Consider the following 26,193-nt stretch of genomic DNA (forward strand, 5'->3'; position numbering starts at 1 on the left):
CGTACACAAACGAACACAACATTTTTATATATATATTGATAAATAAAAAAATATATGCATAAAAAAACGAATAAAAAAAATTTTTTTTGACTCGATTATATACAGGATTCGATTATACAAAGTGAAAAGAAATCGGAGACTGTATATAAACGAGTCCGCGCTTAGCTAGTTGGATTAATTTGATATGTCGATCATAATACAAAAATTAAAAAATACTGGTCTAAAATTTTGCGGTAAGGAACAAAAGTATTACTTTCACAAAAATCTGACAGCCACTACATCGTTTTGGCATGGAATGGCTGTAGTTTTTTAAACTCATCCCTTTCAAAGGTTGGTACATAAAAGTCAAATTCGTTTTGAAGAATTTATGATATATCCATTCATATTAACGCTTTCAATTTTATCCTAAAACAAGATTTGAAATTAGGTTCTTTGGTGCATAACCTCATGGAACGGGGCATAGAACGAGAGTTCATCAAGTAGTGACTCCGATTTATGCATTTTCAAAATCTCACGATTCAGGTACGATTAAAAGTCTCACTCACGTCAGTTTCCGATGTAAAAATCACTGTTTCTTAAGCCGCAAATCACGCAAGACACGATTTTTCATTAACACTCCTATACTCGCGAATTGGTCTGTCAGACCGAGAAATCAAAAATTCGTTCATTTCTCAGAAAATATCAACACTAAGACTTTGCGATTCTTTCTAGCTTCGTTATTCGTCGTTCGTCCTCGTTTAGCGTATCGCATGTGTTGGTACAAAGGGGACGTGTGCCACTTTTTTAACACTTTCGGTCTGACACACCGACGCGAGTATAGGAGTAACTTTTTTGGACAAGTGACTTTTTTCATATTCTAGAATATTGTTGAATGAAATGTATAAATTAATGTTAGTGGCGTGGAATATTTATTGAATATAATGTGTTGTTCGTTAAAATTAAGATGTTAGTATTGGGCCATAGTGGCCCAACACGGCTTTCGGACTAAGTACTAACTCCTTCACGGTCGGTTTTAGACTGAACTGTATTTCCTTAAATTTTACATTGCTTAGGTCACTTGGGTGTTTCTTGTTTCTCCATGTCAGCACAAAATGTGCGTTTGATTATACAGCATTCACACTATCGAGTCGGATCCTCCGCTGCGCCCCTTCCAGTTCGCGCAGTCGTTTCGTGTTTCTCCTCCAATGGTAGTAAATGATGGCGATCACCATCGCCACGATGAATGCCCCGTCTATGGAATATGATGCGACGTCGTGCATCGATATGGTATTCTCGATCTTATCGCTGCCGAACATTATACTTGTTTTTAATTGTCGCGTTTTCTTGGAACTCGTAATGTTCCCTACATTGTGGCGCATTTTATTGCATCGAGGAGGGTCTTAATCGCTGACCCAAGCACTCGAGCGTGTGAAACCACTTCGTTTGGAATTTCGGGTCTCGCTATTATCAGCGGAAATTTGCATTGTCAATTTTTTCATAGGGTCGTCACCCAATCTGATTTCGTGTACTTCCATAATGTATAAGATCATTACCGGACTATTCTTATTTGATTTCAGTCCCTTCTGTAACTGGATTGAACGGATCCATATATTGACTATTCGTCGTTAGACTCATACGTTCAAAAGCGAAATATAAATGTTTGGCTTTCGTATAGTTATTCGCTAAATATAATGATCATACATATACACACTTGTGAAAGAATTTCACTTGTGGGAGAATTGTAAACAGTAAACTATAAACTAATCGGTAACTTATGGTAATTTTTAACAATTACAGTTTCGGGGATATTTCTTATAATGGACAATATCGACAAGAAAACAAGAAAAAGAAAATAAAGTTCCTAGAAATCCTTTTATATCATCTTTTTATGTCCTATCTAAAAAGGTATTAATGCTTAGATTACCGAAAAATAGAGACAAAGAATATTAGAAATACGCAAACTTTATATTCCAGAACCTTTATCATCTGGTAATTATCTAGAAGGTCGTTATACATTCTTCTATTCGATAAAAGACCTGAAAAACACACAACAACTGCATGAAATGTAAAAAATATGTTTGTTTCGAGCATGCAGTTATGCTATGTTCTGATTCTTACTCCAATGAAATCACAGTCGATTAATACGTTTTTATGTTATTTTATAGCTCTTTATACTTCCATGAATTGTGCTCCCTTGGCCGAGTGGTTAGCGTCATAACTAACATGCCGGGTGTTCGGGTTCGATTCCCGTTCTGGTCGGGGGAATTTTTCGTCAAAGAAATTTCCTCCGACTTGCACTGTGATCACGCGTATTCTAGAACTTGCCACTCAGAATGCATTCAAGGCGTGTTATTTGGCATAGAAATCTCAACTAAGTACTAATAAAAATGACGCAAGTAATACTACGTTGAGACGGCGAAGTTCCTCTAGGAACGTTAGTGCCATTGAAAAAGACGAAGAAAACATATTTTTTGGAGTTTTTTCATTCAATCATACCCTCTTCTTCAAATGAATGCCTACAAAGCCTGAAAAATACACAATGGCAACATTACAGAGAAGTTCAATTTTCGGTCTGTGACACCGTGCGCGAGTATACGTGTTATAATTTTGCGCGCGAGTACAGGAGGGTTAATAATAGACTCACCATATGTATTTGAGAGTATTCGGTAAGCTTCAACTGCAGTTTTCTTTATCATGAAGGATTTTTTTCCATTAGCTGACATTTTCAATCGAGATGCAGATTCGAATCAACCAATATGTTCTTATGTTCTATTCATATTTCTACTTCGATCGCCACTTAAAGATAAAATTAGGAAATTATCGGGAACAATTTGTATACCTCAAAAATATTTTTGAACAATTGATTCTCTAAAGCAGGGGTTCTCAAAGTGGTTGGGCCTTGGGGTCGATAATGATTTCCCAGGGGTCGATATGAACGAAAATTGATTTTGGGGGTCGACGAGGTCTAAAAATTTGACATTTGCGTTCTAGAATTTATTGGAACTTGAATACACTCATTTACTAATTTAATTCAAGAGATAACATTAGTAGAAATAGGAAAAAAGAAGGTGATTTTTTTAATAAAATTTTATCATTAACTTGCGATTTTTATATATATATTTTTTTCAAAAATTAATTGTCTACTCCAGTATATGTGAATAATTTGTATCAACTTATTTACAATTAAATGAATATTTATATAATTTTACATCTATTTATTTTGTTGAATTAGATAAGAAAATAATGTCAATTTTACTAGCTTAACCAACGCTCGCCAGACTTCCAAATTTGTCTGTAATCTTCCCGACTTTGGTAAAGCATCCAGATCCATCCTTTGTCTAGTTCAGACTTTTCGCACTTTGCCCAATTTTTTCCAGATTAAAAAAAAATATTGCAATCAAATTTGACTTTATTGAGTTCGTTTGGAAGCTAGTTGTGCTAGTTTTATTGAAACAGTTATTCAAAATGGCATCACTGATTTTACCAAAGGAGTTGGGAGGCCAGACTGAGCTGGCTTTCTCAAAGCACCGATTTCTACAAAGTATGTTGTAAAGACATAAAGTGTCTTGGAGAATTGTAGGATTTCTTGAAGCATGCTACAACTGAGAAGCACAAAAGGAACTGCACGAATGTTCTCGGAGATGGTCAACACGAGGAGCCCATTAGTCATTTATGAAGCAATCCGTTCAGTTTGATTTTCAACGAAATAGTCACTAGCCTCAAGATAGCCGAACACTGTTTGTCCGGAGGTCAAACAATTGACACTTTTTGACAGAAATTTGTATAAATACTATTTTGTTTGCCACTCTTCAATTATCAACAGTGGCAAACAATGTCAAACATCGAACATGAAAAAATTGCATACCAAATTTATTTAATTGGATATAGGGCTTATGGGGCAAGAACCATGACTTTGCCAGACAACCTTCTTGGTGCATTGCTTAAAAGAGATTGTCCATCGCTCTTAATTTTGAAGTATATTTGCTAGGTTTCTTGTTCAGCGTTCAGTCATGTCGTCACACTGGCCATAATGCAGAAGACCGAGTCCGGGGGTCCCGGTTCGCCGCGCGGGCCGGCTCGTCGCGTTCCGGTGCGGGGGTGGCCGGGGTGCTGGCGTGCGGCTTCGAAATGCGTGCGTGCAAGCGTGCCAGAGTAGCAGTCCCGCTGGTCCCGCTCATTCAAAGCTCCCGCACGTCGGGGGCGCTGGCGGTGCCCGTCACTCGCGTGGCACGGCCCCGGTTTGCTCAACGTTCACACAGTACGCCGCGCTGACATTCGGACATCTGGATACTCCAAGTCATGGACAGTGCCAGGTGCGGAGTTTGATTGGGGCGGTACATCTCCAAAACAATAACGGAGGTATCCAAAGGTCAGCTCAGTGTGGACAGAAACCACACGCTGAGCATAAGGACAAAAGCTGGCTTGATCTCAATGTTCAGTACGTGTCGAGACAGCGAAAGCTAGGCCTCACGATCCTTTTGGTCATAACGAGTTTTTAGCAAGAGGTGTCAGAAAAGTTACCACAGGGATAACTGGCTTGTGGCCGCCAAGCGTTCATAGCGACGTGGCTTTTTGATCCTTCGTTGTCGGCTCTTCCTATCATTGTGAAGCAAAATTCACAAAGCGTAGGATTGTTCACCCTTTCAAGGGAACGTGAGCTGGGTGTAGACCGTCGTGAGACAGGTTAGTTTTACCCTCCTGGTAAATCTGCCTAATGCTCTTCGATTCGAGTATTTCACGACATTTCATGGTATTGGATATTGTTTTTACAAATGAGTTCATACAAACGCTAAAAGATCTGATTGAAGTTGCGTTTCATCAACAAAATTACGAGAGCTTAGAAAATGTGTAGGTTGGGTCAATGGCTCAACAACCCCTTAGGGAGTATCAAAACGATGCAAAATATCTGTTGATCGGCTCAACGAATTAAAGGCTAATGTAATACATCAACTTCAACTTCAACGACTCGGTTATGTTAAATCGGACTATTCGGAACCCGTCCAATGTCATCAGAAGAAAACATCAAACCATCGCTTACTGAAATTTTTTCCTAATCTGGTTCCCAGAGAAATGATTCAGCCAATTGAATTCAGAGTGCTGCGCAATGTTGATTTCTCAGATTATTCTTCGGATGAACGAACCAATGTAGTCATGTTTTGGGGTAAAGTTTTATCCACAACTACCCTACCACCACGGGTAGGTAAATAGCATTCACGCAATTAAGAAATTTGTTCCCAAAAATCAACTGAACCCCGAAGAAAGTGGTTCGGTGCACATGTCTGCAACCATCAAGTTTAAGTATAATGCTTCGATAAGAAAATATAACTATTAAACCATGTTTTACACATCAGACGTAAATATGTTGAATGTGTTGAATTATATAGAATTGAATTTTTTGCTGTTCTAGTCCTGAGTATGACCTTTGTGGACAAATTCAATCCAAACTCCTTCTTCACCTGCCTTAAGAAAGCCACTTCATTGCCATTGCTCGTCAGCAAACCGTGTCCGCTTCCACAAATATCAAACGACGTTCTCGTAAAAAATGTCGAAAAAATCCAGACAAATCGAGACTTTTGATTTTCCAACATCCAGATTTCTGTTCAAAACACCTTGCCACTCTGGCTTAACTCTTCATAAGGTCGTAGAAACTGGGCATGTAAACGACTCAAACACAATATCTTTGAAAAAAATAAACTATTGAAACAGTTAAAAAAATTGGTGGCAATATAGTTGTCACTGCCCGTTAACCCCAAAAAGTCATTAGGAGGCGATCTGGCGTAGTGGTAACATCCATGCCTCTCACGCTGAAGGTCACGAGTTCAATTCTCACTCCCGACATTCTTCCAAAAATGGAAGTAAAAAGTGACGAACCAGCCAAATGAGTTGAAAATCACTATAATACAGATAAAAAAAAAAAAAAAGTCATTAAGCTTATTTTATTTTGCCTTTGGTCATACAAAAATTAAATCAATATCTCTAGTGCAGTGAAAAAAAATTGTTATATAGACTTACTAAGTAAAAAATACATAATTTTCATCAAATACACCATTTTTTTTATGCAGTTTATGAACTTAGACAGCAGATTCTAAATAGAACGCTTACAGTGAAAAACTTATCAACTTGTTGCATATTCAACAAATTTAAACAGAATTTTTCGCCGGCGCTTTAAAATGGTTTTTTTGACGTAGGACTACGTCTAACCGGAAGATATAGGGGGTGAAATGGAAAACTAGGCACTGAACAAGTAGGAAAAAATGCAAGATTTGGAACGCTTATAACTCGAGCATTTCTCAATAGATCGCAAAGGTTTTTGCATCAATTGATAGGAAATATATCTACGCATCTATCATAACGAATAACATTTCATTTTTCTCGAGATAAATAATTGAATAATTGTGAAATATCAAGCATTTTCAAAATGCACTATGTGCCCATTTTTGATTGGTCCATTTTGTGCTCCTCAAATCGTACCGACCAAAACGGGCAACCAGAGCAGCAGCGAAATAGAATGAAGCACGATTGGAAAGGAAAAAGAAAAAAATGAACGAAACATTGGTCGCAGTCTCACACATACGTATATCTCGAGCCAGCCAGTCAGCTTAAAAATCCCCGCTCCGCTGCCGTAACGATCATTCTCATCCAAACCGTACACCACATCGGTTCGCATCACAACACATCAACAAACCAACCCAAGCAGCCATGTCTGGACATGGTAAAGGAGGAAAAGTGAAGGGAAAGGCAAAATCCCGCTCGAACCGTGTTGATCTGGAGTTCCCCGCAAGGGTAGCTAGGCCGAGCGCGTTAGTACCAGTGCACCAGTCCACCTAGCCGGCGTTATATAGTTTCGGCCGCCGAAGTGATCGAGTTGGCTGGTAAAGCTGCTCGCGACGATAAGAAAAAGCGCATTCAGAACAGAACACATCAAGACAACAACAGGCAGTTGCAGCGAGTGGCGAGTGGCAAACGCAATCGCAAAACGGCATCAGGTAGCAGAAGAAAAAAGTTTGTTCTTTATACAAACTGCTTTGGTGGCAAATCCAGAACAAGGCGGCATCGAGGGCGTTCGAAATGGTTTTTTTCAAAACCACGAGTACTAAGTTTTCTAAATTGGAACCATTCCATAAAACAAGGCGCTTTTCAGGGCCATTAAACCTTCCAAAAAAGAGTTTAGGAAATACAGTTCAATGCTTTCTAAAACATTATCCAAAATAATAATAAAACACAAATTGATTTTTTCATAATTTGTTTGCCAGGATCTGATGAGTATGTGAATTTGGCAGTTGTTCTGAGCTTATTGATAGTTGGGGACTTTCCTGATTATTCAATTTTCACCAATTCTTAAATTGTTTCCAGATTGAAAGTACAGTAATTTACAATTAGTTCGAAATTTAGCTAATTGGACGGACATGTAATGCGACTTATTTAGTTGGACATTTTTGTAAACATAGAGTTCGTGGTCCAAATTATGACCCCACATTGAAAGTCGACACTGTACCACTGTCATCGCAAATGTTCAATTACAGGTTGAAATCATCTCCAATGCGACACTGAGTGGTGCTTCGGCACGTCGCATTGAATGTAATTTACTGTACAACATGACACAAAGCTGGATGGGAAGAAATTTTCCAACTGTGAAAGCTGTGGCGAGTGGCAACAAATTGCTAAACAGGAAGGTTTAGCCGAACAAGATGGGGATATCGAGTGATAACAAAACAATAAACTCTTTAGATTGAAGATAATTTTGTGATCCTGAAAAGGACCCTTTTTAGCCTGCATGTGAATCCAACGAGCGAACAAATCGTAATGAATGTATTTTTTTTGCTATCGCTCCCTTTTAACGCTCATTCGTTCGTCTCGTTGGACTCGCCCCTCTGGCTGAGTCTGCCGATTTGTCTCTATCCTGTGAGTGTGTACCGCTAGAGTATAAAACACGCGGACCCCAAAAAAATATCTTATTTTCTTTCAAACCGTAAACCCGTGTGGTTGTACGGCATCGGCATCGTGGACGTAACAAAGGAGGACAAGTTAAGGGAAAGGCAAAGTCTCACTCGAACCGTGCAGGTCTCCAGTTCCCTGTTGGTCGCATTCACTGATTGCTCCGCAAGGGTAACTAGGCCGAACGGATTGGTGCCGGAGCACCAGTATACCTAACAGCGATTATAGAGTTTCGGCCGTCGGAGTGCTCGAGTTGGCTTGCAAAGCTACTCACGACAATCAGAAAACCCGCATCAAGAACAGAGCAGCTTCGGTTCGGCGCTCATCAAGGCAACAATTAGTTTCAGTGAGTGGCAAAGTGTTTCTCCGGCACGTCGCATTAAATGTAATTTACTGAACAACATGTCACAAGCTGGATGGGAAGAAATTTTCCAACTGTGAAAGCTGTGGCGAGTGGCAAACGCAATAGCTAAACAGGAAGGTTTAACCGAACAAGATGGGAATATCGAGTGATAACAAAAACACAACACCAAAGGTTCTTTTCAGAACCATCAACATATTCATAAACAATAAACAGTAAACTAATCCATTTTTCAGGTAGATAGGTAGGTATTCACGTAGGAGAAGAAAATAAAACAATATATTTAAAATACATATTTAACAAAAGCTGTCCCCTTTGTATAGTCCTACGTCACTCCGGTTATGTCCCCGACATTACCCACCCGTCTTTTTTTACATAAGAATGACTCCCAAATCAATATCGTACTTTTTTAGCAGCCCTACAAAATGAGTATTGCCAGAAAGAAGTCTTTGGTTGAGAAAAATATTTAAATAGTAATATAGTAGTATAGTAGTAGTAAGAATTTTGTATGAATAAGACAAAAAGCAATAAATATATATTTTTTTAATTTGGCTATAGGGGTCTGAGGTATTACTTAATCCTGGAAAAGGGGTCTATTGCCCAAAGTAGTTTGAGAACCCCTGCTCTAAAGTGAACATTCTCCATACGGTGTCACAGTGCCGGAACTTTCAATCATAACGTAGTGAAAGGCTTCTAATATCGACTAAGCACAACTTACTCCTAGCAGGGGATCCATTCTCTAGCCAATCGAATGATTCAGATTTACCTAGGCAAATGGTACGATTTTGGCTCAAGGGTGGCCATAAATAAGCTTCGCACTCTCGGGTCTAAGGTTTTGCGCGACAACTATTCAACAAGCTTCTATCATTTCGCTCAGCTCGACAATCAGCATTTACGTGAAGTATTCCACCACTTCGGGAACGGGGCATATCTTATCCGAGCCACTTTCCCCATTTTTCGTTTGTTATTCTGGCAGTATAAAACCAAAATAACGTACGCCGTTCCAGGCGTGTTGTTTATTATTTTCACTTTTTTCGGATAGCACAACCTCGCAGCGCGACACATAGCTGCGCGCGGCCACTCTTGTGGCGATCAAGGTTGATCAAGCCCTGCCGCGAGTCGTTGTGCTTGGGTTTGTGTTTGTAGCCCCCAAAAGAGGTGCGGCGTCAAACGCTAAGAATGCAAACTCCCGGATACCAGAGCCAGCCAGAGCGTATGTTATGCTGCTGTTGTTTTTGGAAGGTGTGTAAGGTATTCTCCTCTCGCGGAGGATTAAGGATGAAGAAATGAGAACAGTGGGAAGCTTGCTGTGACACGCAGAGGTGAGGTGAACCCAAGCCACCACCCTAACGGGTTGGTTGAGATTAGTTGTTGTCGTTTGTTGTAACGTGCAAAATTGAAATTCAGCTATCTCGATGAGAGCAAAATATGCGCGATTAACACGTACATACATATGGCCGAATCCGACAGGTGGGGAAAACCTGTGCGCGCTGTTCGTACGGGAATGTTCAAAGTCGGTTAGTCAGTGGTGAAATAGCATAGACTCGGAGTGGTGACAATGGTTCCATAAGTGAGGGCTCTTAAGAATTAACGGATCGATTACAACTTAGTGTGCGAAAGCGAACCTAAGCTGTAGACAATCGTAAGCCGCCGAGCTGCGGATGGAATCGTTGGAATGGAAATCTGAGCTGCTCTGGATGGGAAATTGGTGGAAAATTACGATTTAGAGGTTTGTCATAGTCACAGTGGTAAGATTAACGCCATTTCACCAGCTACCAACACAAAGCCAGTTAGGCGATGACGACGACGACGACGATGAAAGACCTGGCCAAGATATTGCTTTGGTGGTGCGATTAAGCTGAATTCTCCGACGCGCGTATAACATCATTGATGGAAGGAATGAGTGTTGAAGCGGAATAGGGGGAGTGAACGAGTGAATGAGTGAGTGAGTTTCGCCCGCTGATCGTTGAGAGCTGTTTGTCCGTTGGGAGGAGAAAAACTTGTTTCAAGCCGAAGTATAGGTAGTTTAGTTTGCGCGTTCGGTTAAGTCAGATGTGCGATCTGTCCGCTCGTCGGTTCAGCTTTTGAGCTCTCAGAGCTCTCGGAGTGTGTATATACAACAGAGCAGTGCTATGCTGCCATGTACGAGAAGGAGAAGCGAGAGGGAAACAGCAAAATAAAGTCCATAAGAAGAAAAAAAAAATAAATAAAATTATACAGCGAGGGATCCGATTACCGGTGTGCAGCAGGGATGAATCAGCTATGAGTAGCGGCTGCTGACGAAGATCGGTGCGTATACGGTAACTCTACGGTTTTTCACCTCTCTTGCTCTCTTGGTCGTCACCTTCCCAACCAAGCTCTACAAGCAGCCAAAGCTATGACGACGACGGTTTGTGAGTTGTGTGTGATGAGGTATGGTATTACCTGTTAGCTGGTGGCAAGTGACACGTTTAAAAAATTCTCCCATTAGCTTATTAGATTTGAATATTGAAGCTCGAGGAAATCGGCACTGTTTTCACAGGAATTTGCATGAGTCGGAGAAAAGCAAAGTGATTACGTAGTGCATCCCGAAACCAAAAGAAATTGAAGAAACAAAAAGGTTGTTTATCCTGATTCCATTGCTGAGTGTGGGTTACAATTCCGAGAAGAGAGAAAGCTGTGGCATCAATCCAAAGTGCAGTGGAAACAAAGGATACCGTTCAAGATCCCGAATGGAATTGGGGAAGGAATGTGCAAATGCATGTGTTGATTAAAAGAAGTTCTGTTAAAGTTATTGAATAAATACTGATTAGAGGCGAGCTTTGATTGCTGGAACGGGAGGAAAGTGAAACGAAGCAAAATGATATTAAATAGGCCAGTGACTTTGTTAAAGATCAATGTGATGTGTATGGTCACATCGATACCAGTTTGAAAGGAATGCCTGATGCTTACACGGAGTCGAAAAGGTAGGTTTAGTATTCATATGTGTACACGAGTGCCACACAAGAATCAGGCGAATGAAACAATCATGCTCGATGTGTATATCTCGCGAGATGGAGAAGGAAACCAACACAACATCAAATGGGTATTCGACACGAGGGTTGTTATTTTTTCTCGTTTCTTTCACTCCGCCATTCGGCTCGACCGCCAACGGTCGCGCTGAACCAGAATCAACAGACCAAATCCAGCAGAAGTGAGTGAACAAAATCGTCAAGTGTCCACGGAAGATTCATTACCCTTCTTCCATGCTTGGGGTGACGACTACCGAACCGTTGCCGACTTTATCAACGACAAGGTCACTGAATTCATCTGTTTGTCGAAGCGTGAAACCTACTGCAGCCAGCGTATCGCGTTCCCACGGCCATGGTCACCATGCTGGGTGCCAAAATCGACCTTCACCTGTACGATCGGCTCCTATCGCTAGAAGGCAAGAACAAACGAAGATATGCTGCTGAGTTCTTGGAACAAACCTCTCTGACACCTGTCGTTATCGCTTCAGTCAGGCAGTCATAGGCGGTAGAAAGAAAGGAAATATTCAGTCGACGAAATAAAACTATACAACAACATACGGATAGAGAAGAGCACGATTGAAAAGTAAAAGCATCCCTCCAAAACACAGAAGACTCGTTATAACAATTTCTCTCTTTTTCCCATTCGACTTCAAAAGCGCAACCGTCACGTAAAATCCCATCAACGAAATTGAATGAAAAAGGAAATGGGCTGCAACACGCTAAACAGAAATGTGTTACTGTTGCCTTCCATCTTCCCCTCCTCCCCCTTGATCACTGCTTGCCAGCCGGATAGTTGTGGTCAGTATTTTGTGTACGAAGAAAAGTGCGGTGTGTAATTAAGTTATTATTTTTGAGAAAAAAAAACATAAAAATTGAAACGAAACCGAAGCGGTCTGTAACCCGACCAAATTGGGGTGTTTGTTAAATTTCGCTTAATCGCGGACGGTATATAATAGTGTGCGGTCAAATGCGCGAGGGCCCATAAAGTAATTATTCCGGCGATTTTTTTTTCTGTATTCTACCGACGGTTATGTTTTCGGTTTTTCTCCTCCGATTGTTTCTGGGCCAAAACTACTAGGGATCGATTGTGGAAACAATAAATGAAAGCGAACGAACGCGCTATTGTGGCGTCTATTCGACCGCTGATTGAGCACGAATGCGAAGGAAGGGGGGGGGGATCATTGTTTACCTTTCCACAGAATGAGCAGCTGATTGGTTAATGGGAAAAATTTGTATGTTATTACTTGCGCGTGCTGAAAAGAATTGAATAGATTGGATGGGAAGGGGCTCCCATTCATACGCGAGGGTCAAGAATCTATACATTTGGTTTTAATCTATCCCAACTATTTCCCTTGAATGTTTAAAAGAAATTTCATAACAGCATCACCGTTATAGGCGGAAACCTGGTGGACCTTTTTTTTAGAAAAGATGTTCTTCTCGTCGGAATGCGTTTCTGTCATTTTTTGTCATCAATTAAAAATTTACAAGATAGGTGGAAATACACTGAGTTAGAAAAATATCCCCAAACCTAAGAGCTAACTGCCATATTTGTTACAGTGGGTTCTTGGAATAAAACATATTATTTTGCCCACTACAGGGAAACTTCGATATAACGTACCCTCGTTATAACGTACCCTCGATATAACGTACATTTTACCTTGATGTAACGTACACATTATCAAAGTCCAAAAAATATTTTTTTGGATATTTTTTTTCTGAAACAAAAATAAATTATCTCTATTTTGATACTACAGCTTGTGTTGTAACTTTAACCAATCCCGAAATACAACTGTTTTGTGATTCCGGATTCTAAACGAATCAAACTTCAATCAACAGAACGAAGGGAAACATCATGAGAAAAGTTAGCTTCGTCTTCTAATTTAGTCCTTACTCAAACAACAACACAATAAAAGAAAATATGAACTACGTTTCAGAGTTCTTGATTATGCTTCGATATAACGTACAATTTTGAAAGTAAAATGTACGTTATATCGAAGTTACCCTGTACCTGTTATATGGGATTTTTTTTCAAGATGATGTAAATTCAAAAAACTGCTCATCAATTGTATGTCATTTCCTTCATTTCCTCACGAAAGGTTGATGAAGTTCATATCTATGTTACGTTATTTTAATAGGGATACCATTTGTCCTGATTTAGCAGGACATGACCTGATTTTGAGATGCTTTTAGGGCGTCCTGATTTATTTTTCATATTCTAGCATTTGTCCTGATTTTTAGAAAAAAATAAATTTTGTTGAGGAATCATAATCAGGGCCTTACAATTTCGCTTCAATTGACACATCCTCCCTCACTTATGACCCTATCGCCTTTCAATTTGCTACAAACAATTAAAAACATGCTTTCTAATAGTAATGTTACTCTTTCTCTCTCTTCACGCTCAATAAAAAGAATATCACTTCACTTCTGAACAGTCTTGTTCCATTTCACGTTCATTTGTTTCATTCTGCACACTGAAGCGAAGTTATCAAATCATCAAATGAAAATGAAAGAGTCTTATATGGTCGGGGTTCTGCGAAAACGAACCAAACGCCATTTTCTTTCAAAATTGTGTTACTTACACCACTGGATACAGGGAATAATAATTTATCAACTGTGAAATGACCATGTCATTTGGACAATTGACAACAGCTCCAGAAGAAAAATTCTGTGTAGCAGACTGTAAAAAAACCAAACTGCATTCAACCAAAGCGAACCATAAACCCACAATATAGCATCGGACGATCGTGATCGTTTTCTCCAAGGAGGCATCAATGTATTTTTATTTATTAGAATATTATTTTGTCAAAAACAGCAAAAGTGAGTCAATATATATACCATCCATGATATTAGTCCGGAGCCGTTACAAAATACTAACGTGTTGTGTAATGATATTATGTTTATAGTTAGCATGTATGTTGATCACAGCGACAATGAAACAAAATTCGATGAACTTCTATCTCTAGGTGGTTTATTTCAATGAACAGAAGTTATAAAATTCCTGTGTATAAATTAAGATAGTTAAGCTAGGCTAATTAATTATAATTTCAAATTTACTTTTAGTGTTTTTCGCTGGATTAACCTTGTATAGAAATGTGCGTTTTGTGATTTTGTGAGCGGTTTCGGTACAGGAGAACTTGTTTGTCTACATATATCTGTTTAGTTGTAGGAATATATCATAAATTACTTTTAGGATTATGCTTTAGTTTCACGTATTTCTCACCTTTCTAGTCTTAGTATAGCAAATAAGATAGATAATAAGATAAATTGTATATAAATTCACTAATTTCAAGAAGTAGTTTCAATGTAGTTTTAAGGAGTTAGCTATTTCGATTGTTTCCTGATGTTTACTTTTTACTTTCTTTGTGTTTTTATATGTGTTTGTAAATCGGGCTTCATTGCACAATAGTCGCGTGAGATCCCTCGCGTGTGAATAGGTGTGGTACGTTCAGCGGTCGATAGTGTAGATTGGCGTAGGGTGCAGCCGGAGCACTTTCCGACGTGGCGTAAATAACACTCCCCCCCGGAATACGCGAAGACTACTTCTGAAGCGTGTTCGTCTCAGCGCCTACGTCGACTACTGCTAAGGACACCGCAGGCCGCTCGTAGATGCCACCTGAAGCAGTCTGCACAGTGGCCCATCTTACCTGACCGTCTGGGGCCTGACACGTAGCAATCACTCGGCCTTTCGGCCAGCAATTTCGAGGAAACTTTGGATCAACGATGATTACCACATCTCCAACTGTAATCGGTTTTACTGGTGTGAGCCATTTGGTCCTACGAGTTATCGTAGGCAGATAGTCGCGAACCCACTGCTTCCAGAATAAGTCCGCTAGAAATTGTGATTGCTTCCAGCTGTTCCTAAGCAAGACAGGGCTGTCATTCAGAGGAACCCAAGATCTCAGGCCATTAGCTGACCCCACTAGGAAGTGGTTGGGCGTCAACACCGGCGAATCGTCGCCATCAATTGGAATGTTGGTCAGAGGACGAGAATTGATAATATTTTCGATTTCCAGCAATGCGTTTTCCAGTACTTCGTGTGTCAACAGCCTGCTAGACTTTAATCGACCAAGGTTCTGCTTGACACTCCGGATCAGACGCTCCCACGCTCCACCCATGTGGGGCGTGACAGGAGGGTTGAAAAACCACTCGGTGTGACTCGAGGTGAACTCCTTCAATAGTGCATCGTGATCAAGGTTTTCTATTGCACTCTGCAACTCTTTGCTTGCAGCTCGGAAATTAGTTCCACGGTCGCTGTAGATCGCCGCCGGAATACCCCTCCTAGCCATGATGTTGCGAATGGCCATTATGCAGGAATCAGTAGTCAGTGTATGAGCGATCTGCAGGTGAATGGCACGAGTGGTTAAGCAGGTGGCGAGAACCCCCCACCGTTTCTCGGTTCGTCTTCCAATCGACACCAATATTGGACCGAAATAGTCCACACCCGTGTGAGTGAATGGACGAGCGAAGGCAGCTAGACGAGCAGGAGGAAGATTGCCCATTTCTGGAGGTTGTGGTTTTGCGAGAAGGATCTTACACTGTTGGCAGTCTTTCCGCATTTTTCGGTATGTTGTTTTCAGATGAGGAATACGGTAGCGTTGGAGTATTTCGTTCATCGCTGTCTCGTGATTCTGATGGTTGAATCGCTCATGTATGGCGGAGATGACGAGGCGGGTTACAGGATGGTCGCGGGGAAGTATCACCGGTTCAAATGCATCTCGATCGACGAACGCACAGGCCTTCGTTCGGCCTTTGACTCTAAGAACATCATTCTCATCCAGAAAGGCACACCACTGGTAGAGCAGGCTAGATCTGGGAATGCTTTTAGCTGAACTCTTCAGCAAACGGTTCTTCTCGAAGATAGCTATTTCCTCTGCGAAAACGGCGGACTGAGCACAGCGAAACAGATGGTTTTCCGCGTCTATAAAGTCTTGCCGTTGCAGTGGCCCGAGTACTCGTTGTTTTCCGTAGCAACTAAGCTTTAGGTTGCGAATGTAGCGCATCACATAGGCCGTTACGCGTAGAAGAATGATCCATTTGGAATAATTCTGGGGACAAATTGGCGAACCCCTGGGTCGAGTATGAACGAGGAGATGCGGTCGAAGCTCCTCATTGGTGGTTCTTCCAGGAAATGGATTCTCAGGCCAGTTTTCTTTTTTGAGCAAAAGGAACTCCGGTCCACGGAACCAGCGACTGTTACTAGCCAAGTTAGGCGCTCGCTTCCACTTCGTTCCTTCATCAGCTACGTTGTGTTTTGTCGGAACCCATCGCCACTCGAATATCTCTGTCGTTTCGAGTATCTCGCTGACCCGAAATGCAACGAACTGAGTGTATCGTCTGTGATCCGAACGGAGCCAACAGAGTACGTCTTTGGAATCTGTCCAGAACGTCCGCTGCGTAACGTGGATTGAGAGCGATTTTGAAATAGTATCTGCAAGCCGCACGCCTATAACTGCCGCTTGCAATTCGGATCGAGGAATCGATAAAAATTTGAGTGGAGAAACTCTTGTTTTGGCACTTACTAGCGAACATTCAACAGTATCGCCATTCTCGAATCGTAAATATACCGCCGCAGCAAAGCCGTTCTCACTTGCATCAACGAATGTATGCATTTGTACATCGGTACCGGCTTCTGCGGGTGTTAGCACTCGGTAGCAGCGTGGTATTTCAACGGTTGTTATCTGCGGAAAAATTGCCAACCAAGACAGCCACTTGTCGTACTGCAAGTCCTCGATCGGATCATCCCACCCAACAGACGTTCTCCAGATCTCCTGCAGTAAAACTTTCAGGAACATCATAACGTGTGCAATGAGTCCCAATGGATCGAAAACCATCATTAGGGTGCGTAACACTTCTCTTTTCGTTGGTCGACGGTGTCCTGAGATGAGTTCTCTATCATATCGTGCGGATACCTTATAGGTGAAGCAGTCTTTCGAAGTATCCCACCACATACCAAGGACTTTTTCGGTTACGCATTCGTCTCCGATAGCAAGGTTCTTCTCATTCGTTATTTCCTCACTAACCGCTGCCAGAACGCTACTAGAATTAGATATCCAGTTCCGCATTTCGAACCCAGCTGCTGCGTGGATCTTTTTGACGTCCTGTACAAGCTGGATTCCTTTCTCCACAGACTCCACGCTCACAAGCATATCGTCCACATAATGTCGGTTGACTATAGCGTCGACAGCTTCGGGATGATCTCGTTCGAAGCTCTTGGCATTTCTGTTCTTTACATATTGTGCGGTACTCGGCGAGCAGCAGGCACCGAAGGTCATCACCTGTACTACGTAGATGTTCGGCTCCGTAGCATGATCATTGTCTTTCCAGAAGAAGCGTAAGCAGTGCTGGTCCTCAATTCTCATCATCACCTGGTGAAACATCTCGCGGATGTCACCACACACTGCTATCCGAAACTCTCGGAACTGCACCAACACGGATAGAAGAGATGTCAGCTGGTCAGGACCTTTCAGCAAGAAACTATTGAGGGACAATCCGTGGACGGTGGCTGCTGCGTCTCAAACGAGCCTAATCTTACCCGGTTTGTTTGGGTTGACGACCGGGAAAATCGGAAGGTACCACACACGAGGCCTTGGCGATTGCAACTCTTCAACGGTTAACTTCCTTACGTAGCCTTTGCTAACGTGGTCATCAATTTTTGCCTTTATCATCTCGGCTAGAACAGGATCCTTCCTCATACGATTGTCTAGACACCTCCACCGCTTCAGCGCCATCGATTCACTATCCGGAAGTCGGACGTCATCATACTTCCAGAGGAGCCCGGATTCATAGCGGCCAGCTATACGTCGAGTAAGCGTATCCAGGAGCATTTGTGCTCGTTGGTCTTGATGTGACACCAGCAATTTGTCTGGTTTTATGAGTCCAAGACTGTCGAGTGAGAAGTACGTTTTCACCATCTTATGTAGGTCATCGTCTGGATGCCGGTTGCACTCGCACGTTTGTACGCTGTGGTAGTTCACGTACTGCTCAGCCTTCTCTTTGGCGGTACAATTACCAAAGAGCATCCACCCTAACCTTGTTTTGACAGCGATTGGCTCGTTGTCGCCTCCTTCTCGACTTTTGATGGCATGTCCCAGTCTAGCATGGTCCAGACCGATAAGGATACGAGGACTGACATCGTAGTACGACTCGAGAGGTAATTTTGCCAGATATGGGTACTTTCTCTGGATCTCCGCAAGCAGTAATGTTTGAGGACGAATTTGCAAAGAGGACATAGTGTAGACACCAGACAGATCATATTTTTTCGAACTATGCACGCCTGATATCTGCAGGTTTATCTTCTGCGACTCTTTCTCCATTTTCTGCGTACCGCCGGTCCACTTCAAGCATAACGATTTTGTCGGTCCTTGCACACCCAACTCATCGGACAGACTCTGCTCCACTAGCGTGAGCTCGGACCCATCATCAACGAACGCGTATGTGCGTATCGTCTTCTTTGGTCCATACAGCATGACAGGAACAATTCTGAATAGTATGTCCGACTGACCTTGGTGAACATTACAACTTTGATCGGTTCTCCTCGTTTCTGTTTGTGCGGTACTAGGAGGTGTTGGCTTCGACGCTATACTTCTTGAGATTTCATGTTTTTGCATATTATGAAGCAGCGGAAGATGCAGGAATTCGCATCCGTTCATTCCACACGGTTTGGACTGTTTACAAGACCCATTATGTTTTCTCAAGCATTTTCGGCACAACTTGCACTCCTTGATGGTTGCCCACTTGGAATCGTAGCTAAATTCCTGGAATCTCTTGCACTTTGCTACAGAGGGGCAAGTACCTTTGCAAACTGTACATTGATCCCTAACGACTACACCAGATGATTTCGTTTTGAACGAAGCTTCGGTAGATCTTGTACTGGGGGATCCCTCCTCGGAATGAAAATTCAGAAAGCCATCCTTCTTGCCTCCCCGAACACGCTGCTCGCTACTGCTACTGATCATGACGGCGCTGGCATCTTCCGCGGTTGTATATAGCCACGCGCTGAAATCGATGAGCGTTGGACTCTGTTTCCCACGGGAATATCTTGCCCAGTCCATCTTGAGTGACGATGGGAGCCGTTCTACCAGCTCGTACCTGAGTGATGAATTGTACACAAAGTCGCCAACTTCACATGCCTGAATCGTGGCAACGAGATTTTCTACCGTGAGCGCGAAATTCACAACTGTTTCCAGTTTATCCATGTTCGGTGGAGGTAGTGAACGAACCTTCAGAATTATTGCTTGAACAATAGCCTCCGGTCTCCCGTAGAGCATCTTCAGCGTCGATATCACCCCGGCTACGTTAGTTGGGTGGAGTAGTCGACACCTCACTGCCTCCAGCGCCTTTCCCTTCAAGCATTTCCGCAGGCGTAACATGTTCTCTTCGTTCGAGAACCCACACATTTGGGTTGAGGAGTTAAACATCGAAAAGAACAGTGGCCAGTCTTCTGGATTCCCACTGAACTCTGGTAAGTCCTTGGAAACAGCTTGGCGTGCGGCAAGTTGACTTCGATTCAATACACACACCGTTTCGTCATTAACTGTCGCTGCGGGTGGTGCAGCCAGAGATGGTCGATGAACTGGAGTTGAACGCTGTGCGGGAATGAAATCGTTGCCATCTACCAATGTGCCTGGATTCATCGAAGGAATGATCGATGGTCGGTTTCCAGTGGAACTAATGTGGTGCGTGTGTGTACGCTGCGACGGTTGATCCTGTTGACCCAGAGGAATCGATGGTCGGATATTGGGCTGAGTGATATTTGGAGCGGGGTGCTCCTGTGACTGCTTCGCGTTGTTCGATGCATGTCCATTCGTCTCCTCTTCCACTAAACCGGAATCGTCCTCCTCACCATGGCGTTCGGTTTCTTCGACCCATTCCTGAATCTTAGACATTTTTTTCCAAATCACTGACGACAGTTGACGTATCGTTAACGCAATCCTTCAGGATCACATACTTTTTCTCCAAATACTTTTTCTCCAATTGAAACTCGTCATTGAGTTTTTGAAGCTCCAACTCTCTCAATCTCTTTGCTTCACTCCTGCCTGAACATGCCTTACTCTTTGGACATTCCAAGGGCACATCCTTTGTAGCCGGCTCGGTTTGTCCTTGCTGCTGCTCTTCTGGAGTGTTATGAGTGCTCTGCTCTGTGTTGATACTAGTGGGGGGATTAGTCACTACTGGCCCTGAATCCTTCGCTGTATTGCAGATGGGACAGATCCAGGTAACGTTCGCAATATCATCTGTAACTTCCACACATTCGTAGTGGAACCACTGTTCACAACCATCACACTGTACCATCTTATCGTTATCCCGCTCATTACATAATCGACAATGAAAATCTTGTTTCTTTCGGACAACGCGTATGGGGTTTCGCCTCGTGTCGGACACTGACGGAGCTGACTTTGAGCTTCCACCAATAACAATGGAACTTAGCACTTTCGGTTTGGTTCCGGTATTCTGGCCTGGATGTACCAATTGAGCCTTAATTACTTTAGAATTTACCTGCGTTCCGCTAGGAGGGGGAACTATGCTGACGGAGTTTTTGGTTGCTAACGTTTCAACGACACCTGCGTTACCTGAGGCTACGTCATCCGTCGTAGGTAATGCGACGCTTACCCGTCCAGAGTTGGTTGATTTCTTCGACATCTCGGGGTTGATGTAAAAGAATTTTATAAGATGTTGATCACAGCGACAATGAAACAAAATTCGATGAACTTCTATCTCTAGGTGGTTTATTTCAATGAACAGAAGTTATAAAATTCCTGTGTATAAATTAAGATAGTTAAGCTAGGCTAATTAATTATAATTTCAAATTTACTTTTAGTGTTTTTCGCTGGATTAACCTTGTATAGAAATGTGCGTTTTGTGATTTTGTGAGCGGTTTCGGTACAGGAGAACTTGTTTGTCTACATATATCTGTTTAGTTGTAGGAATATATCATAAATTACGTTTAGGATTATGCTTTAGTTTCACGTATTTCTCACCTTTCTAGTCTTAGTATAGCAAATAAGATAGATAATAAGATAAATTGTATATAAATTCACTAATTTCAAGAAGTAGTTTCAATGTAGTTTTAAGGAGTTAGCTATTTCGATTGTTTCCTGATGTTTACTTTTTACTTTCTTTGTGTTTTTATATGTGTTTGTAAATCGGGCTTCATTGCACAATAGTCGCGTGAGATCCCTCGCGTGTGAATAGGTGTGGTACGTTCAGCGGTCGATAGTGTAGATTGGCGTAGGGTGCAGCCGGAGCACTTTCCGACGTGGCGTAAATAACAATGTACATGGTTCGCTCTGGCTGCAAAGAGAACGAAATTTTGCGTGTCTAGCAGCAACGAAATTTAGTTTTTTTCATTTTCATAAAGGTTCTGAATCAGAAATTGACGAAGATGTGTGCTTACAGCATGAAAGGGAGTATTATGTTTGACATCCTGTTTGTAACACGTGTGCGATAAAATGATAGATTTGATCAGACACAGTCAATTAGTGGGAGCCCAAACTTCAAATTGAAATATCTCAAAATAATGTTTTGGTCGCTTGGATCATTTTGGCAGAACCCCGACCATATCTAAATGAAAATTTGCAGTATGCCAGCAGGCATAATCAGTTGCTGGCGCTGGTTATAAGACTAAAATCCCCTCATATGGCTCATTTAATTCAAATTTTCCGGGAAAGACAGTCCAGGAATATTCAGTTTGGAGAAATGAAATCGAATGAAACATTCAATTGAAAGCAACGTTCGTTCTTTTTGATGTGAAACTGAAACTGATATATAGCTCATTCAAATGATAATAAATTCCCGTAGATTCAATCTTCAAGAGAAAGCGTTTGCCTCAAAGGAATCGACAGCAGAAAAGAACGAAATTGAAGAATCGATGATTCTGGCGAAAGAAAAAGGAAGAAGTAAAGAACATTTTCATCTTCTTCTCATTCTCATTCTCTTAAAATTTAATATAATGAAGAAAATTATATATTTTATGTAACTAACTATCACAAAATTGAGAAATGTCGAGCATTATCTACACGAAAATCCCGCATTCTGATTGGTTAATTAGCACAAGGCATCTGTGCTGTCCCAGCTGCTCATTCAATCCGAATACGGGACTGTGCAATGAATTCTATGGTTGGTTTGATTGTCTGCTGCGGTAAAGGTTTTATTATTCTGAACCATAGAATTATATTATTTGAACTTTTTTCAACTAGAAAATACAAGCTACCCAAATTACAAAAATTATTTACCCAATTTTAATGATTTGCATACCAATCGAATCGGAAACATTCTAAGATTTGTTTGATGTATACATTGTGATTCTCTGATCTTCAAAGGTTTTGAATTAACGAAAATTGGAAACACCTGATGATTTTCTTGATGTTGAGAGGTTTTACAGAGATTTTGACTTTGAGATTTTGAGAGACAAATTTCTTGCGCGTTGCTTTCGCAAGGGTAATCTTCACCTATTTCTACCAAACTATCCATCGGTCCTTTTAAAGTCCCTATACTTTGAGTTATTTGAAAATTTTCGGTGCATTCTAAAGTAATATCCGACATAATTAAAAGTGAATTAATTTTTATAACTTTTTTGTCAAAAAAGAGTTTTTGTGAATTCAGGGGACTTATTGGTGACTTTTTCCGATCGATCATTCGATTTCCGTGAATTCGAGCATTGTTTCCGGGTTAAAGGTGGCTTCAAAGTGCAGCGTATTTCAAGCCGGATGTGATAAAGGTATTATTATTATAGCAAAGAAAAGTCAATGATTCTAGATATGTCCTCATAAGAAATCAGTTGTATATAAAATTGGTCATCTAATAATGAAAGGATGATGTTAGTACCTGCCATCATACGTACAAACTGTTTTTTTAAGGAGTATCGGGGCAATGTCCGACTGATTTGTCGTGGAATCGTTCTATGTATAATCCGTTAATATAATCCGTCCTTACGGATTCTTACACTCTAAAAATTCGTTTCCATCTCTGTAAACATCTGATCCTTCCAATTAGCAACAAGCACGAATTCTTTGTTGCACATCTCATAAATTATAACTTCTTCAATCATTGTCCACTTATCAAACGAAATATATTCATCTATTTGAACAGGAATGAAGAAATCTAATAAAATGATCAAAAATAAAAACAACTTCAGCAACATCGTTTCTTCCAACAAAGCCGATTAATGTCTGAAAGGTCACTATCTGATCTCTGATAGAAAGCAACCATAGTTTGCAGCACGAGTTTTTGAACAAAACTTTTTTTTCTCTTTATACTCAAAATACGGTACAGATTGATAAAAAGACGGGACATTAAAAATAATCGAAAAAACGCTACTGTCCCGTTTGGTCAGCCTACCCAGGTTAAAACCCATCAATTTAATTATTGATTACTAGGATTTCCCAAAATTGTCTTTTTTTGTCTTCTTGGCGATGTTTACTTTCCTCGCTTGCTCAATTCCTTTTTCGGATGAATTAAAGCTGAGTGTTGATTGAATGGTCTTCTTCTATAGGAGTATTTTACCACTGCGACCATTAGTCTGATCTATTGTAGTGCAAATTGAATGGTAAATGTCGCGTTTGGTGAACAGCTGCACTCTTCTAAATTCTACATCAAAACACATCTTGTAACAAAGCTCCAAACATTCTCGTTAAAACTTTATCTGCTTTACATCGGATAAGTTCTGTCCTTTTTCGCTAAAATTTTCAATTTGGCCATCAAAAAGATAACCGGTAAAATAGTTTTGGCACTGACTGAAATTATGCTAAAAAAATCGACAGTTCATATTTGATGGGGCACTAAACTAAAGTTGCACAATCAAATAAACTTTTTCTTGAAAATATTGCTCTCAAACCAAACAAACCGGCTTCGATGTGAAGATGTGTGATGGAATAATGCGTTCCGCAGCTAATAAATCCTCTAAGTGCATGGTTTACCATAACACAATAACGTTATTTTGATTGAAACGAACATTCGGAACTCCAATTCATATTATTGGGTTTTCTGAAGCGAAAAATTGTGCTCCCTTGGCCGAGTGGTTAGCGTCATAACTAACATGCCGGGTGTTCGGGTTCGATTCCCGTTCTGGTCGGGGGAATTTTTCGTCAAAGAAATTTCCTCCGACTTGCACTGTGATCACGCGTATTCTAGAGCTTGCCATTCAGAATGCATTCAAGGCGTGTTATTTGGCATAGAAATCTCAACTAAGTACTAATAAAAAATGACGCAAGTAATACTACGCTGAGACGGCGAAGTTCCTCTAGGAACGTTAGTGCCATTGAAGAAGAAGAAGAAGAAGAAGAAGCGAAAAATAATTTCTCCCGCCGTGCTGGATGTTACCTTTACTCCAAAATATTCGATGAGTTGAAGACATTGACATTTGATAAATCGTGATTTTTAGTTTCAGACGGCTGTTTCTGTTTTTTCTGTCAACCCTCCAGACCAGACATCAACGGTTGAAATTTCAAGTCACGAATAATCATTAGCTGCTGGTATGACTGTATAAAACGATCATATAAACCGTTTGTTTCGGGTACAATTTGAGCTACCTATGAGTTCCCTAAAACTGCGACTCCGTCGAATTTTGCGTCTCTGCTCGGACACCACTTGTGATTAGTTCGTGCCGGACTCCATCGAGGTTTGACGTTCTACACGAAGCAAAATTGTTTGCTTGCTCGAATCTAGCGAAAGTAAATCACAAAGAGTGATCGAAGTGAATCTCGATTGTGGAGTTAAATCTGCGTGAGATGCGCATCCATTTGCATAGGGCACTTTTGGCGATCTGCGGCTGTCGGATTAAAGTGCTTTTCATGAACACCGCATGTATATATACAATTCCGGTGTCGATCCAGTATGACGCATTCTTCTCTCGACTTCTTTTTTCGTCGGTCTCGTCGTTAAGTAGGTATTTCCGTCAATCTTCATGCATATGCAATTGCCACCCGAGCGGAAGAGATAAATACATCGAACGCGTCCGTTTATTACCAATACGAGATCTGACTAACGATGGATGTAAGGGTCAACCAATACATTGACCGGTTTAAATCTTCGTTTTCAAACTGTAAGATGCACATTTCGCGAAACATTGTTGATATATCTGTTCAAGTTCGCTGCGTCCGATGATAACTGTATAAAGATCCGCTAAATAACGTTCTGCGAAATGAAATGAACCTTCTTCGTCGGCATATCACTGTGGTATGGTTTTATCGCGCTTTTAGTCCCTCGCGGTTTCTCCGAATCCGTAGCTGAAGCTCAGAGCAGTTTGTTTTTCGGCACTGCCACCCACAATCACGCTCCAGTGAACAACATCTGCGCAGTGAAATTATGCTCCATGCTGACTATCCCCTTTTTATGCCCTCGCCTTTCGGACACCAAAACAAACAAACAAACAAACCGTCACATTTCCCTCGGCACATACATTCCAACTGCACCAAACTATGGTATCGAATTTGTTGTGTTTAGCTACAACATATGCGCGCCTGCACGCAATCGAGCAATTCCAAATTAAATCGTCCTAATACGAACGATGGTTTGTATTCCGTTCGGGTTGAAGGAAATATGAGTTTTCCACAGCAATCGGGAATATTTTGACTCAAGTGTAACTTTTCAATAAGGCGTATCGATTTGAGTAAGAGAAATCTTTGATAATTTATATCTCAAAAACTATGAGTCGTACCGAAATAGTGTCTTAGAAAGAGTTATAGAGTATTAAGAACTTGAAGAATATACGCTGAGAAAAAAAATAGTACTCTTTCTATATTTAGGAAAAAAAACTTTAGTTTGCAATATCTAAAATATGTATTTTTTTCATATAAAATAGAAGTCATGTAGAAAATTCAAAAAATGACTTCAAGATGGTAAAACTATTTTTGATGAACTTTGTGGAACATCGATTTTTTACGGATTTTCGAAACTTCAAGTTATGAATCCTGATGTGATTTCAAACAAAAA

The 26,193-nt window shown here is 41.1% G+C and overlaps 1 protein-coding gene across 3 annotated transcripts in view; it reads left to right on the top strand.

The window, feature by feature from the left end:
• Positions 1 to 9,808: 9,808 nt before the first annotated feature.
• LOC129763206 (putative mediator of RNA polymerase II transcription subunit 26) overlaps positions 9,809 to 26,193 on the top strand; it is a 57,313-nt gene continuing 40,928 nt past the window's right edge. Inside the window, exon 1 of one of the 3 annotated variants that reach the window (XM_055762078.1) lies at positions 9,809 to 10,004. Coding sequence is in view for 1 of the 3 variants with exons in the window: in XM_055762071.1 (XP_055618046.1) it covers positions 11,192 to 11,220 (29 nt within the window). In the remaining 2 variants the exon portion in view is untranslated. Of the gene's footprint in view, positions 10,005 to 10,294; positions 10,565 to 10,586; positions 11,221 to 26,193 lie in introns of those variants that run through there. The other 2 variants (XM_055762076.1, XM_055762071.1) reach the window with 2 other exon arrangements.

Source organism: Toxorhynchites rutilus, chromosome 1 (assembly GCF_029784135.1).
Source record: "Toxorhynchites rutilus septentrionalis strain SRP chromosome 1, ASM2978413v1, whole genome shotgun sequence".
In the NCBI taxonomy this organism is placed as follows: Eukaryota; Metazoa; Arthropoda; class Insecta; order Diptera; family Culicidae; genus Toxorhynchites; species Toxorhynchites rutilus.